At 38.3% G+C, this 15,602-nt stretch overlaps 1 protein-coding gene across 5 annotated transcripts in view; it reads right to left on the bottom strand.

Annotated features, from left to right (window-relative positions):
• arhgef1 (Rho guanine nucleotide exchange factor (GEF) 1) overlaps positions 1-15,602 on the bottom strand; it is a 42,858-nt gene that overhangs the window by 22,151 nt on the left and 5,105 nt on the right. For 4 of the 5 annotated variants that reach the window (XM_080896930.1, XM_080896932.1, XM_080896933.1 and 1 more), the window contains exons 2-6: positions 3,532-3,618; positions 3,309-3,422; positions 2,199-2,297; positions 1,007-1,049; positions 791-896 (exon numbers count right to left, since the gene is read on the bottom strand). In XM_080896930.1, the coding sequence (XP_080753056.1) occupies positions 791-896; positions 1,007-1,049; positions 2,199-2,297; positions 3,309-3,422; positions 3,532-3,582 (413 nt within the window). In that variant the 5' untranslated portion in view covers positions 3,583-3,618. The remainder of the gene's footprint in view (positions 1-790; positions 897-1,006; positions 1,050-2,198; positions 2,298-3,308; positions 3,423-3,531; positions 3,619-15,602) is intronic. The other variant, XM_080896931.1, reaches the window with a different exon arrangement.

Here is a 15,602-nt window from a genome sequence, read left to right as displayed (position 1 = left end):
CACTGTAGAATAGAGAAAGACAAGACAACCTTTTGTAGTGTTTACACATAAAAATTTCATATTGAAATCTTTATGTGTAAACACTGGTAGTTTTGTATTAATCTTCCCTTTAGTGACTAATGTGTATTAGTCACTGTTGCAATTCTAAATGGAGGAGGGCTAGATTTTATAAATTACATACCTACAATCAGGATATGCACAGTAATGTTAAGTTCACATAACTGTTGAATGTTGTCAAATACTAACATTCATAAATAGCTCTAGACCTAGAAGTTGAATCCAATTAATTACTTTAAAAAACTGTTTCAAGTTACTCGAGTAATGCAGAATTGTAGTTATTGGGTTAACAATGCAAAAGAACTGAGATGGTAATTTAAAGCAGCTCAGTGTCCAGATAAGTGTTGTTACACCTTTTAACTCTCATTTCCAACAACAAACAAAATAAACTTTTTGAGACCAAAATTTGAAAATTATTTTTCAGCTTGTTTTGAAGTAACTCACTGAAAATGTATCAAAGACAATAACAAGACAGATCATCAAACGGAAGCTTTCTTTTTTTTAGTGAGGAGAAACACCAACAACACCAACCTTTAGATTAATAAAAAGTGTAATTATTATTGTAGTAATTTTTTAAAAATTAATTAACCAAAGTTTCAAGAATGTCCCTGATCACATACCAGCCATTAATCCCAACCCTGGATGTTCTAATCATGTTGTGAGATGCTTGTTGTGCATTTATAAACTTCTTGCCAATTTAGTAAAGTATGTAAAGACTGAGTAGAGTTCTCACCTGAAATCCTCCAACTGTTTGGCCACTTCAGCAACTTGGACGCTCTGAATGTCCTGAACAAAGCGCTTTTGGATATCATCTGTGAGCACATCTAGACGGGATCGATCTTAGGGAGAAGACGGAAAAGAGAAAGGAAAGAGTGAGTCAAAAACTAGAGAGGAACAAAACAACAATGCACTGACTTATATCTATAAACATCACTGGAAAATAACTTACCCAACTCAGAGTTTACGTGAGCTGGTACTGCCACTTTCAGAACCTGTAATGTGAAGCAAATGACAAAAAGATACAGAGTGAAAAATAGAAAAATGAGATACGATTCAGACAACATTCAGACTAACTGACAGTATGGATTCTCAGTTTGTTTTGTAAAACACTGTGATGCAGTAGCTAGATGTCACCACAGGGTGGCATTTTAACACAGGAAATATAGATAAGAGAAAAAACAGATACTCCAAAGGGGGATGCTCTGTGCTCATGTCAGCTCTGTCATTGACATGAAAATAACCACATGGGCCAACTTTACGTCAATAGGTTAACAGAGGGTTAACCTCCTTTTTTCAGTCCCTCCTTTTTCCACCCTGAAAGGAGGGACTGAGCGAAGATGATTCCTTCTACAGGGCTTTCCCACGATCTCGACAGGAAGCTGTGAGGCTGTACGGGCTGGCAGGGAGTTTGACTCAACTGATAGACATGTACAGTGCATGAGCTCTGAGGAGCAAATATAACGGACAGTAATGTGGGCCAGGTGTGCAAGACAGATACTGTACAGACAAAGCAAACAAAAACAATGGATTCCTCTCTCATAAGTTCATCTTATTTATTGAGCTGAGCAGCTCAGTAAATTCATAATTTTAGAAAAATAAAACACAATATTGTACTGATCATACAAAGGCTACTTTTGTCTTACTAACCTTGAAGTTAAGAAGCTCAAAGATAAGTTTAAACCTAAGAATTAAGAGAATATCAATGATCTAAAAATACATAGACAAGGAGCCAACCCTACAGTCTGTTATTATGGGTATATTTCAAATCATGCAAGCAGAACTTGAGCCAAAAGAATCTGAGGGAAGAAATCATTTTAGTGGTTATCAATTTTTTTTACAGTGCAATTATAACTCCATTTACAGCAAAAGGTAAATAAGGACAGATAAGATAAAGAGTATAAAGAGTATAAAATACTTTGTATTTAATTATCAGAGTGACTTCATTCCCTCTCTGTACTGAATTGTTCTGTGTTTTTTTTTTTTGCTTTTGTTTTTTGCATGAAGTCTGCAATAAATTTAATGTTTCAAGCTTTACATCTTTATCTCTATTTTGGCTATGAAAGGTATAAACATTTGGGCCAATTTTTGATAATCGAGACGGCTTTAAAAAAGACAGAAATGTTGAGTAGTCTGCTACTTACTGCACCCTTGTCCAAGAAGGTTGTGTAAAAATCCCCAAACTGCTTTTTGGTCTCTTTGGCACTGAGGTTTTTGAAGAGCTCAGCATGGAGGTAACAGAGCTGACAATTGGGAAAAAGACAATTTTATTTAGTACTGAATAGCTCCAAAATCTTTTAAAATAACTACTTGTGCCAATTTATGACCACAGCTGTCACAATTTTATTTGACATGACCACTAAAGATCACAAACACCTACATCACATAAAGGCATGCCAGACATAAAAACCTAACTTCAGTTTGACTCAGTGTGCTTACATGTCTAACACAAAATGACTGACATCAATTTAATAGTTGAATCCTAATGACAGTATCCCATAAAGTAGTTATTGTCCCCTCCAGAGATTATCATGCACATAGACCAACCTGCATTTGTCTAGTGGACGCACTATAACCCCAAAGCAAATTGAGCACGCAACCACTGATGCAAACCACATTTTCTTAAATGCTGCAGAATTACAAATATTTTGTTAACAGACTACACGACTCAAGTCGTGACAAACATGAGGGAAAAGCAGGGGGGTGATGGAGCACATCATGGGTGTGAAACGTGTAACAGTACCTGGGTGGGTCATGTTCTCTGCATGCAGAATAAAGGGAAAAGGACAGGCATGCCTTTGATCAGCACTGACATACACACTCAAACAAACCTTTTTCTCTATTCCCATGGGGGTTACTCATCGGTATTATGCATTCCATGGTCTCCAATTTAACCCCAACCAACAACTAATTCTAACCTTTATCCTAAATCCAAATATTAACTCTGAAAAGTAAAATTGGACTCATAGGTAAAACAGTCTTAATCCACACTGAGGTACAGTGGACATCAAAATAGCTGTTTCATGTGTTTCACACAAGCCAGACAGAAACTGATGACTATTATGATTTGGATTTCATGATTAGATCATATCTAAAAGGTGATATACTAACTCTGCATTTAGAGTTACTCATCATTATCGTCACTAACTTTGTAAAAATATCTGTTAACAGCAGCTGCTCTGTGGAAGCTTGTGTTATCTCAGTTTCATATAGCTTGTTGGCTGTAGTGGACCTTGCATAATGTGAGTTCTCACCAGGGGAGCAGGGTCAAACTGCAGAATGACATGTTGCAGGAAAACCAGCAGGTGGGTCGGCCGACTCTTCAACTGCTCTATGTGGTTAAAGGTGTTGGACCGGTCTTCCACGTACTGAGACAGACAAAAATAAATAGGTGTAAAAGGAGATGGAATAACTTATCTGAGATATGATGATCAAGTAACATTCAGTCCTTCATGTGCCACTGTTTTCTGCACTCACCTCATTCAGATCGTTTTCAAAATCCTCATCCTCAGCCCCGATGATGCTCATGGCTGGGTTAGAGCACTGAGGTCCAGACACACCCTGCTATGGAGAAAGAGGCAGGGAGGGGAAGAAAACAAAACAATTAGCAAAAGTTATGTGCTATACTTTGAAGTGGTAGGGTATCTCTTTGACGTCCTGGGCTCCCACTGAGCAGAGCCAGACATAAAGCCAGATGACAGTTTACACACAGTGAACTTTCCCAGTGTTCTACAAGTTCAAGCAGAAAGATGGGGAAAAATGTCACAGCTTCTAAACCAGCCTTCTGGAGAGAGATCGAGACAATCCTGATGGGCCATAATAGTTGTGGGGTCCTTGTATTAGAAGCAGAGACCTGCTTTAAGTAGAATCCCATTCATACAATCCAAGAAAGTCACAAAAATTCAATGCATTATTTATTTTTCACTAACAATGAGTGCTATTAAATAAAAATTTATAAATGTTTTTAAAGAAGATCTGTTCATTTTAAATTTAATACCTGTTAAATGAAAAGCTGGGGTATGCTTACCAATGTCCTTACTACTTCTTTTAAAAGGAACTATTGCTAACTGTATTTCTGAATTTGATTTAAAATTGTTTTTTTAAATGACTAGAAGACAATGCTTTATGAGACTGTGTTAATATAGCCACCATCGTAACACAAATTTTAAAAAAAAGTAAATTAGACAAGATAGGTGTGGTTAGTACTGCTGCCTTACTCTACGAAGTTCTGGGTTAAAACTTCCTGTTCTGTGTGAAGTTTGTGTTTAAATATACAAGTTTCGTTAACTGGTGATTCCCAGAAAGTTGATTCTGTTCATCTGGAGGCACCGTGGGAGAATGTTTCATCACTGACTTCTTCAGTCTCAGCTCCCTGCAGGTTTCTCCAACCTTATAAACAGTACAGTTGCATAACAATCAAAATAGAATGATGAACACAATCATCTTTCTGGGATTTACTTTAACTGGATTATTGAGTATGGATCAAGATGTTAAACGTGATTCTAAACTTACTATAGGTATGAACATGAGAACAAAAACTTATCTCTAGAGTAAAGCACCAAAATGTTTAGGAAATCCATTTAGAGGTGCCCCCGGTAACAATTTGATAGACAGCTAATCACATATAGTTGTATTTTTGGAACTAAGTTAGTAACTTGACCTTTACTATCCGTTTGCACAAATGAGGAGAGCAGCTACTTATACATATCCATCTGTGTGTCAGCTGGTTGGCTCATAATGAGTGAGGGATGCATTACATTTTGGTGAGGCTGTAATCGTTTTGAACTTATGAGTTTACAGTGAGTACCTTTATAACCACACTCAACCTTTTGGGAATTGAGGGGAATTGTTTTACGATTTTTACTCAATAAGAAAACATAGTCCAGTTTAGCACCAGGGTTTCTTCCCTCCATAGACCAGTGCTGTTGTAACATGAACTGAATGTTGCCCTGCTGAAATAGGAAAGACATCATATGGATGGTGGCATATGCTGCTACAAAACTTGTATACATTAGCATTTATGGGGCCTTTATAGATGAATAAGACAGCCATGCCTTGTTGCATCTCCCATGTAGTACCATTATGGATAGAGGCTTTTGAACCATCTACTGAGAAACTATATGGCCATCTACTCTTAAACCCAGGGTATGGGTTCAAGTTTTCCCACTTTTCTTAGGTGAACCTTTAATTTATTTAATAGGCAATTATGGACCCTGTGACAAACTGTGTTCACTCATGATAGGTTTAGGAAGAATTCTGGAGTCCACACAGTGATTTATACGGCTGTTTGCAATGCAGTGCTGGCTGATGACTTGAAGATAACAGGCTTTAAATATTGGTTTTCAACCTTGTTCCTTTTTAATTTTTTAGAGAGATTTCCTTGGATTCTACTTCTTCCTTCAATTCTCCCTGGGGTATAACATGCATTGGAAAATATCACATTCTCTGAAGTGTGTCCAGATTTTGTCCCTTATTTTTCCAGACTTGTGTTGGGTTCAGTAAAAACATTCTGCAGAAATCTCTCCTCTAGTTGGGACACAAGCTCTTCAGGTCTAAAAATGCAGCTCAAGTAATTGGAAATAAAAGGTTTATTCTAATTTTTGCTTTAGAAAATGATGAATGGGAAAAAGTACATCAATTTAGCCGCACCCTTTTACAGCCCAAACCATTTCCTCTTCCCCAAAACACACAAACAACACACAGCCCTTGTATTCAGTCCTCTGAAGGTTGCAGACCCAGAGCCGCCACCAGGGAACACCCAATTACATACACACAGTCACACAAACACACGTTAAAAAGCTGCACTGTAGTGTTAGGTGAGAACACAAGGCACAGTGAGTACAGAGACAAAATGGTTAAAAACTGATTCATCTTAAAAACATAGGAGGGGGAAAAAGAAGAGAAAGTCATGACCAAATGTTAGCAAGAAGCATATTTGAACGTTTCATCTAGCACCTCTTTAGTATAAGGACTTATTTACATTCATTCTTTTCTATTTAATTTTGTTTAAATAGCAGAGTACCTGTATGTATTTAGTGTAGGAGGGACTAATGATATAGAGCTTTACATTCTATTCTAGCCCAGAGTCAAGACTAAAGACAGTCAGATTTGGATAAGTGTTGTGCTTTTTACAGCAAGTTTCCTATTATAATCTGTATACAGTGCAAACTATGAAAAGGTGTCAGCTATTCAGCTTTGCATCGCCATTTATACTCCGGTAATTGTACCTTTACTATTTTTTAACCAGTGTAGACAAGAATATCCTGTTATAGCAATATTAAATTCTCAGGATTATTACATCAATGTAGTTACATAACTTGTAATTTGTAAGATATTTGATAAACTCACTATATTAGCTTCTTCTAAAAAAAAAAAAGATTCATGAAATCCACAGAGTTTCTCAGTGTCTTTTCATACTTTAAGTACACTTTTTGTGCCATTGTAAACTTGCTCACATATGCGGTTTTGCATGTTGTCTGTTAAGTAGGAACAAATAACTCACTAAGTGGTTAGAGTTTATAAGGAAATGTGACTGTGTAGATGATCATTATTTGATTTATGGCCTGATTTCAGTGTATGTGTTCAATAGAAGATAAGTGGGGTGAGAAAGACATGAAAGTCACCGTGAGCTCTGGTAAAGTGAGGGAGTGAAACAGTGGGTAAGATTGCAAACAGGCAGAAAGTGAGAGAATGTGTTCATTCATGGCCATTTCCAGTGGGCTGCAGGTTGAGAAAGGCCAGTGTTGGAGCAACATGCGTAGGAGGGGTTAGCCAAACAGAGAGACACAGGCCTGCCAGGGCCATGAACGCACATCTGCACGGACATACACAAACATGACACAGAGGGAAACGTCTCCTCTTTTTCACACCCATAGACCCAACCGCCAACGCCATACTAAAGTGAGACCATCAAAGATACCTTATCATGCCACTGAAGAAGTTCTGACACCATGACGACAATGATTAGTGCTGGAAAAACATATCTACGCATTTACTGGAAAGATAAAATGCTGTGGACGTTTCTTAACACACTCAAGTTTTAACAATAGGTGCGTGAGAACAAAAACTGAACTGAGAAAGAAAATCCTGGGCAAATTTAGCCATTCCTATTGACTTCTGGTTACTTCTGTTTGGCAAAAAGTGCCCAGAACTCCTGAACAATTTTGGCCATTCCTATTGAGTTTAACCAAAAATAACCAGAAATAATTAGCTTAATTTATTTAATCAGTAGTAATACCTATTATAAAGGCTATTATGGACATGTTGCTACTGTATTATGTATATGTCCAGAGGGTCATAATATGAAGTAGAATTTGGGCTTAACCAGCTAACTCCATTACTAATACTGTGTTTTCAGTGCTGTGAAAGTGGTCAACTTTTAAAACGGGGTACATTGCTATGGTAACTTATGCAGACTTACAGGTACAAAATAAATGTCTACTAACCAGTCAATTCACCAGAAAATTGCATCAGCAATCTTGTAAGATCCATGGAGCTCAGTGTACAGTAAGAGGTTCTAAAGTTCACATATACCAAGTAACTGTTTGAATTAGATTTTATATTTATTCTTTACTTACTCTCTGACCATCAAACCGCACTGGAGTTTTAGCTGAAAAAATGAGCCAACAACTGTCTTAAAGTGCACAAACTTACTATACTGGTATAGTAGTTATAGCAGTTATTTATAGTAGTTTCCCCAATTATTACTGACTAAATGTTTAAAGAATATAAACATTCATAAAATGCTTTTAATACTGGTTCTCAGCATTTCACTCTCCTTATTACAGGACAGCGAAATCTGAGCCTTTGTTATTGTTATGTCTTGGTTGATTTCAGAGGAGCTGCAGTACAAGTTCACACATTGAAAGACAAACTGGGGTAGGCAGAGGGAAGCTAATTGCAGGGTTAGGACTATGAAGGGACTCCTCTGACCAGAATGAGCCAAGTGGTGCATTCCAGCATATGGCACAATTCAGACAACAGATGGATACAGTCTTGGTCTTGAGCAATAACCAGACCCTCTGCCCATCACATACATTACAGGATAACTGGCATAAGCTCTAGGCTGCAAGTGTCTTTCCAGTCTGATACAGGCGTTGCTAAGGGGAAAAAAAGGAAGGGTGTGAGTTTTTGAACAGAGCGTCCCAGAAGCGCGGAGATCAGGTCCGGTGCTCCTGAGTCGGCAGCTGCCCACCACCCCTCCCTTCCATCACATTCCAGTACTAACTAAGTGTCAGGTGGCATCAATCTAATGATAGCCATCAAGCGTACGTGCCTTTGTGTGTGTGTGTGTGTGTGCATTAGGACCTAGCACGTATATGGGAGGGGGCCATTCCTATGTTATTGTAGAGAGCTGCTGGTAAACTTGTGTGTTTGTGTGTGTGCTCTCTGACAGCTGGTCTTTACAAAGCATTCCTCTTCATCTCAGACCATGCAGACGTCTAACACTTAAAATTGGAAAAAAAGATGGGAGGGAAAAAAAAAAAAAAAAAGCAGCAACCAGCCTGCACAGTTTAACATTTTATATTTCCACCAGGTCACCAAGGTTTTGCTGCAGCATGATAACACTTGCATCAGCTCTCATGTAAACCCCACATTCACTTGCAAGACATTAAAACAATGAGCTTTTTAGCACAACTCCTATGACCAAGAAGAGTGGAGTCGTCAAACTGTGACATCACCCCAAAATCTGCATTGCACCTGTCAATCAAACTCCTGCAATCACATTGCAGTGGCTGTCAGACCCCTGTGTTATAAATAAGTTTAAATGATGCACCGCAGAGGAGAAATGGCATGGCAACATTTTTAAAACCAAGAACTAAAAGGTTCATTATCCAAAGAAAAAACACATTCAGGTTACTGAACCACAGGAGCAATCTCCACTGCAACATTATGTTAACATAATATTATGCAGACATTTATTTACAGAGCTTAAGAGGTCACCCCGAACCATGCCGCAGTTTGAAAAACTAGTGCCAGCAACAAGAGGAACGCTATAAACCTGTGGAAGTATACGTTCAGCCAAGTGTGCACAGAAAGATAAACAGTGCAACACTGGATGAATTTTGATCATTTGCTATGGACACATTTTATTAACATATGTGTTCAGAAGAGATGTTTAAAATCCATGCTTTACATAATAACTTGTGTCTGACATGTATTTCATTTTTGCACACGTACACAGAAATCAATTCAATTCCCGAATTCTAAACTACCTCTGCTTCTTGCTTACACGAAAATCCCAAATCTATGATTTTTGGTCCACTCTTAGTAACTGTGCACTGACACTTTTGAAGTTCACAACACAACAACAAGGAGTTTACAAACTAGTTATGCTATCACAAAATCATCCTTACACATTTGATTTGATCACAGTAGTTTTCTCTCCTTAGAAATTGAAAATGAAAACCGCTTAATGGAGTAAAACTTTAGCATGCTTCCTTGAACACAATGGAGGTCAAATGTAATGTAACAATAAACAAAATACACTTTTGTCTGGAGGGGAACTTTAGGATCCCTTCTTTTCTTTTCATGTTTTAGTTTAAAAAAAAAAGTTGAACTATTGCAGTAAAAGATTTCATATTTCTGCAACAAACCACACTGCTAGTCAGCCCCATTGGTGATGTCAAATTTGAAGTTCTTAATCAGAGAGATTAGAAAAGGTTTTCACACCAGGTCAAGGGTTTGCTGATATTTTGAAAGTGCTTTAAAAGTCAAACTGAACCACCCAAGAGATTGTGAGAGAGAAAAAAAAGGAAGTGTGAGCAAGTGGCTCTCAAGTTGGAATAAGTAAATATCTGATAGAGTAAGAAATTATTCTAAGTGAAAATATGAGAAATTTGTGAGGAACCAGTTGATGTAGACACATACATCCTGTACTGAAAACACTAAATTTAGATAGATGTAGACTTGTTTACAATTACTTGGTGCACCTGGCTACAGAATCCATTGTATACACATATGTCACTGCTCCCTTCTTATACTTGGTCACAATAGGTTGTGTCCTGTTCTCTATATGCTATGAGGGTAGCATCCAAAAATAACCCAACAGCTAATGGCCATTGCCTGCTGTGTTTGTACTGCTGTATGGTTTATCTGGCTTGCTCATCAGGCCTCAACCTCATTAGCACTAACTGGGGGATTTCTAGCAGTATTGCTGCTCCTCCACTCCCCCAGTGGCTTATCCTTGAGGAGCCTGAGAAAAGACTTGGAAAAAAAATGGACAAGGTGGCAAATGGGGAGGCACACAGACAGGAAGTGGGTGTAATTTCCTCAGGAAGCTATCAGAACCATTTCCTGTATGACCTATCAGATGCGAAGAGAGAGAGGAAGCGAGACAGAAAAGAGATGAGAATGAGTGAGACATTTTGAAAAGAAAAAAAAAAAGTTGGTGCCCACAAGTGTTTCCGCATGAAACATGGTTGTCAAAACTGAATCAAACAAACCTCCGGTCCCGCTCATCTCTTAGTTCACATGGGAACCAGATAAGGAAGTTAATGCAGTGCATAAATGAAACCCAGTGTTGAACAAATGAGGAACAGAACTCAAATGATAATGGTGTGAATAGGGGCAAATGGCCTTAAATTACAGGGCCTGGCTACACATTGTGCTCTGACTTGCAGCTAAAACATATTCAAAATATTTTTTTCCAACATTATATATATTTAAAATAAAAGCTAAATAAGACACTTAGACATATCAGACTGATCTCAAAATCTGGTTGATTGTTTGGTCAATATGCTCTCATCCAATTAAATTCCCATTGGCGAGACAACAGCAGGCACTGCTACAATAGCTTTTCATGACTAACTCATTGAGCAGCAGGAGAAACAAGCTGCTTCTGAAGAACACTCCCAAGTTTTCACAACTGTGGACTTACTCAAACCTTATTATGAAAACTAGCTTGATTACATTTTCTGAAGATTTGCTTAGACTTGGCTCCAAACTGACGCCACATCAAATAAGACAGCAGTGTGGCTGCATTTTGTTAAATCTACTGTGCAAAAAGTCAAGTTTGGACTTTCCAGTAGTTGTTATATCACAACGCTGCTACCAACAAAAGCCTGACATCTAAAACTGGTAACCTGACTTTCCTGTATTAGGTCTAGTCATCTCTTGTGGTTAACACTTAAGGCCAAATGTGGCCACATAACAAAGGTAGCGGCTCGCTTATCAAAATGTAAAATTGGCCGGATATGAAAAATTATTTAATAAGTTGCACATTCTTCAAATGTACCCACTTATGCAGCACAACCATTTAACTGTTTAAAGAGCAGGCATGGCTTCAGTGGATCAGGATTTTTCTTTTGTTAACTACACACATGTTAAAAAAAAAAACTCCCAAAAAATGATTATATGTATTACATATATCCTGTTTTAGTGATCTTGGAATCTAAAGCTCTTGAATAACTAAGAAAGCAAGAAACCAAACAAAACAAAAAACAAACTGTGGCTATAAGCACCAGTATATAGTTTATACTGACCTTATGGAAGACAGAAGAAGTAAAACCAGTGGTCTGGTAAGGAAGGAGGTGAAGGTGGAGGAGGAGGAGGAGAGAGAGTGTGGAGCAGAAATTTAAAAAAAGAAAGAAAGAAGGGACACACTTCAACAGGAAATTAAGAACAAGGCTGCCACGATGGAAAAACAGAGAAAACAGGCAATGGAAACATAAATGTGAAACACCCTGGAAAGAGTAGCAAGCATGTAAGTACTGAGAAACACTGTTAAGAGCATGGCCCTGCACCTGAAGGCCTACAGAGTATACATCTGCTCTTCAGCAAGTATAAACAAGCACGCACACTAGATTCTTCCAACCTTGACCAAATGGTTTTAGCTGCAGCTGGCAGAGCTGACAGTAAGCTAGCACCTCAGGATAAACAAAACCAAAGGGAACTCTTGACTGTAGAGCATGTGCTGTGTGTTGGGATGTCAAGTCCACACAGATGTTTAGATTAACAACTTAGCCGACAGCCGGCTCTATAAAGAAAATAACTCAACAGTTTTAAAGTCTTTCAGCTCATCATCACATTATCTTTGAATGTTTAGCCAGCACAAAATTGATGTGGCAACACATAAAGCCCCGATGTTGTGTTTATACATCTTTATACTTAATAAGCATCCTGTGGTCACAAAAAGGTCACAGTAAGATCCATAGGAATTTGGACACATTCTTTTGTAATTTTGTGTCTGTGCACCATCACAGTTGATTTAAAAATCAAACAGTTAAGATTTGATTGAAGTGCAGACCTTCAGCTTGAATTTTTGGTGTTTAACAAAAGTATCGCATTATACACATTTTTATATATAAGCCCTATTTTTATAGGCTCAAAAGTAATTGGACATCTAACTGACAAGCCATGGCCAGTTGACAAAACAAAGACAAGATTCAACTTGTATTTGGCATCTTTTTACCGAAACTCTCAAAGCGATGTTGATGAAAGCGAGGGAGGCTGTCATTAGGCTGAATAAACAAAATAAACCTATCAGAGAGATAACAAAAACTTGAGGAGTGGCCATATCAACAATCTGGTACATTCTTAAATAGAAGGAATGCACTGGCCAGCTCAGGAACACCAAACAGCATGAAAGACCACAGATGACAACTGAAATGGAGGATCACTAATCCTTTCCCAGCATCTAACCAACTCAAGCCTTGAATTAAAACATAAAGTTTGCATTCCAACCACATCAGGTTCAAACCTATGGACATGATGGCATATAAATCGAACATCCACAAGTATGAAAAAGTGCAGGCCTAAATGCACATGCACTGAAAGGCTATGGGTTGGGCTGGAAGGAAGGAGCAGGGTTTGAGCAGAACACGTGTGAGGTGTAAAATGCCTCAGTGCAGTACAAAGAGAATGTTATTTAATTTGTATGACTCATGGGCATTACTCCTGCAGAGATCAGCTCAAAGACATAGGAAACAAACATATCTGATTAAAAGTCATATTCTCAGCAATAAGACATTTCAGGATAAGTAGTCCTGATGTGACTGAATGTCACATTATGAATGTTGTGTGAGATAAAAGGGCAACAGAACAGAAGTCTGAGCATTACATGAGGGCAAAGTTATCCTTGAAACCTTGTCACTAGGCAGGGAATGAGCAAAAAACAAAAAAAGGCTACCTGTGACATAATTATGTTGCACAGCAGCGTGCATGCACAGGGGAAGTCGGTGCATCAGTGCATGTGCAATAAGGGAGTGGCTCATCAGCACTGAAGAGGTAAGACTGCCTTTTCTCCTCCTCTGCATTACCACAGCTTTCGTCTACCATTCATTTTTTTCCCCTCTGTGACTTTCATCTCTCTAAGTATATATTACTTTCTTCTCCTCTACCTCTGGCGTTAAACAAAGTGGCCCCTTTTACACTCACTTCTAAAACAGCCAGTGCATTCATAGCTAGTAGACAAGGGTCAATTATGTAATTCAACAACCATTACGTAGTGGCTAAAATAAGATTATGGCCAACAGAGCGGGCAAAGCACAGGCAGATTTTTTTCTTCATTGCTTCACAAGATCCTACATTGGCCACTGGACTGTTGCAACAGTCCAGTGACCTTTATCTGGACAAAACCTCTGCAAAGAATCAATGACCTTCTTTTCATATGGTTTTAGTTGAGCAGATTCAGAGGTTTTTAATGATGCTGGACAGAACCCCCCAACCAACTCTCAGCGCAATACTCCTCAGTGTTTGTTAGTTTAAAGAGGTTAACAAGGCATCCCATATAACGAGAGCTATAACCTCCCCTCCATGTCCTCATGCACACATATTCATGAAGGCTTAACAGACGTTTGATTCATTTTCTTGTCGCTCCTCAGAGCTAAAGCATACTTCACTTTCCTACTCTCATAACCCTCAACTCCAAGCCAAAAACGCCCCATCCCCTCTCTCTCGCCTTATCCCCATATAGAGGTCACTGGCTTCATGGAAACAGTTGATAGGCTGAGGCAAATCGACTGGCATGGATTGGCAGTTCACAGTGAACCTCTAGCTTGTCCTAACTGCTTCCGTGTGTGTGTGTGTGTGTGTGTGTGTGTGTGTGTGTAGCAGTAATTGCTAAAAACCAAACACAGACATCTCTGATTAGCATTTTCGGACCAAAACAACTCCCGACTAATTCACAAGTCTGTTGCGTGCATTAGTGTGTCCACTGTAGGTTCGTTTGCTGCTGATTTTAAGACTATACCAAACAAAGCCAGAAATGCCAGGGAACAGGATGAATATTTCTGGAAGGAATTTAGCCTGCCCAGATTCAAAGCTTCTGAGGTTAACATTGCCAAAAAATGCTTGTGTACTTGCACACAGGCGCACCTTGGTTCAGGATGCTTCAAACATCATTCTCATGGTTGGCAATGAAGATTTTTCTAAGAACACAGTTATTCAAGTGTGAATTGATATGTCAATATTATTGACAGTTATCAATATAAAAACTTAAAGCAAACACTGACTGACAATACATTTGGGAGGCTATAGCCAGTAGCATTCCAAGTAATGAAATACACATGTTGAGAAATAATATTTCTCAAAGTGTGCCTGCAGTTTAAAAAAAAAAAAAGAAAAAAGAAAAAAATGAAAAGAGTGCAGCAGGACTGCAAATATCCCCACAGGCTTCTTTCTTGTCAAAATCCGGTCTCCAAATTAGTTACAAGTCATTCAGCTAGAGATTATGGTTCTTGTGCCTTTTTTAAAGACACAGATGCCAATATTCACTGGCTCCAATTTTGCCAACAGAAATAATTTCCTTCTTTCACATATGCACTGTAGCCTTGAACCTTTCTAAACATTACCCAACTAACATTACATGTTAGTTTCCTAGTAAGAAGCTTGTGTGATGTCCAACTGAACCAATGTGAGACTGGCATAGGTAAATTTTCTGGTAAACCGCAATGAGAAAATGGTTGTCTGGTGTGCTATGATCCGCACGACCAATGCCCTTGTCTAAACCAAATGGAAGAATCTGCAGAACTGTGACTGGATATTTAGTGGATTATCTCACGCTGTATGCTACCTCTAAAAAAGTGTAACTTGGGTCATATTTTGATCCGATTCTCTTACTATACAGAGCTCTTACATTAAAAGACTGCTGGCAAAATAACCTTTGAAATACATCAACTCCAACTTTGGAGAAAGGTTTCCATTTTTCACTGCTAGGACTGCAGTTAAAAATGGAAACACTGGATGGAAAAACTGGAGCACAGTATAGAGAGCACCCCCAAAGCGGCCAACCATAGTGAAATAATGCACTTCTTTTTAAATTTTTATAGACCATACATTAAACTGATTATTGAATTATTCATTACTGAAAATTGACCTGTCTCTAAAGATTTTTTACCACATTGTAAACACAACCAAAGGAATGAATGATGATGATATCACAATAAATGAAGGAAATTTTAAAAGCTACAAAAAGCAAAAATGTGAATTGTGAAAATACAACCAGATACAATGGTTAGCTAGTCATTGGGGCTGGTTTAGTTAAGATATAACTAAACCAGCCCCACAGCTCTGTGTTATTAACTAGAGCTGCATGTATAGAGCCACCA

Source organism: Rhamphochromis sp. 'chilingali', assembly GCF_963969265.1.
Source record: "Rhamphochromis sp. 'chilingali' genome assembly, chromosome: 11".
Lineage (NCBI taxonomy): Eukaryota > Metazoa > Chordata > Actinopteri > Cichliformes > Cichlidae > Rhamphochromis > Rhamphochromis sp. 'chilingali'.
Note: the sequence above shows the minus strand (reverse complement) of the source record. Positions and strands in the feature narration are given on the sequence as shown.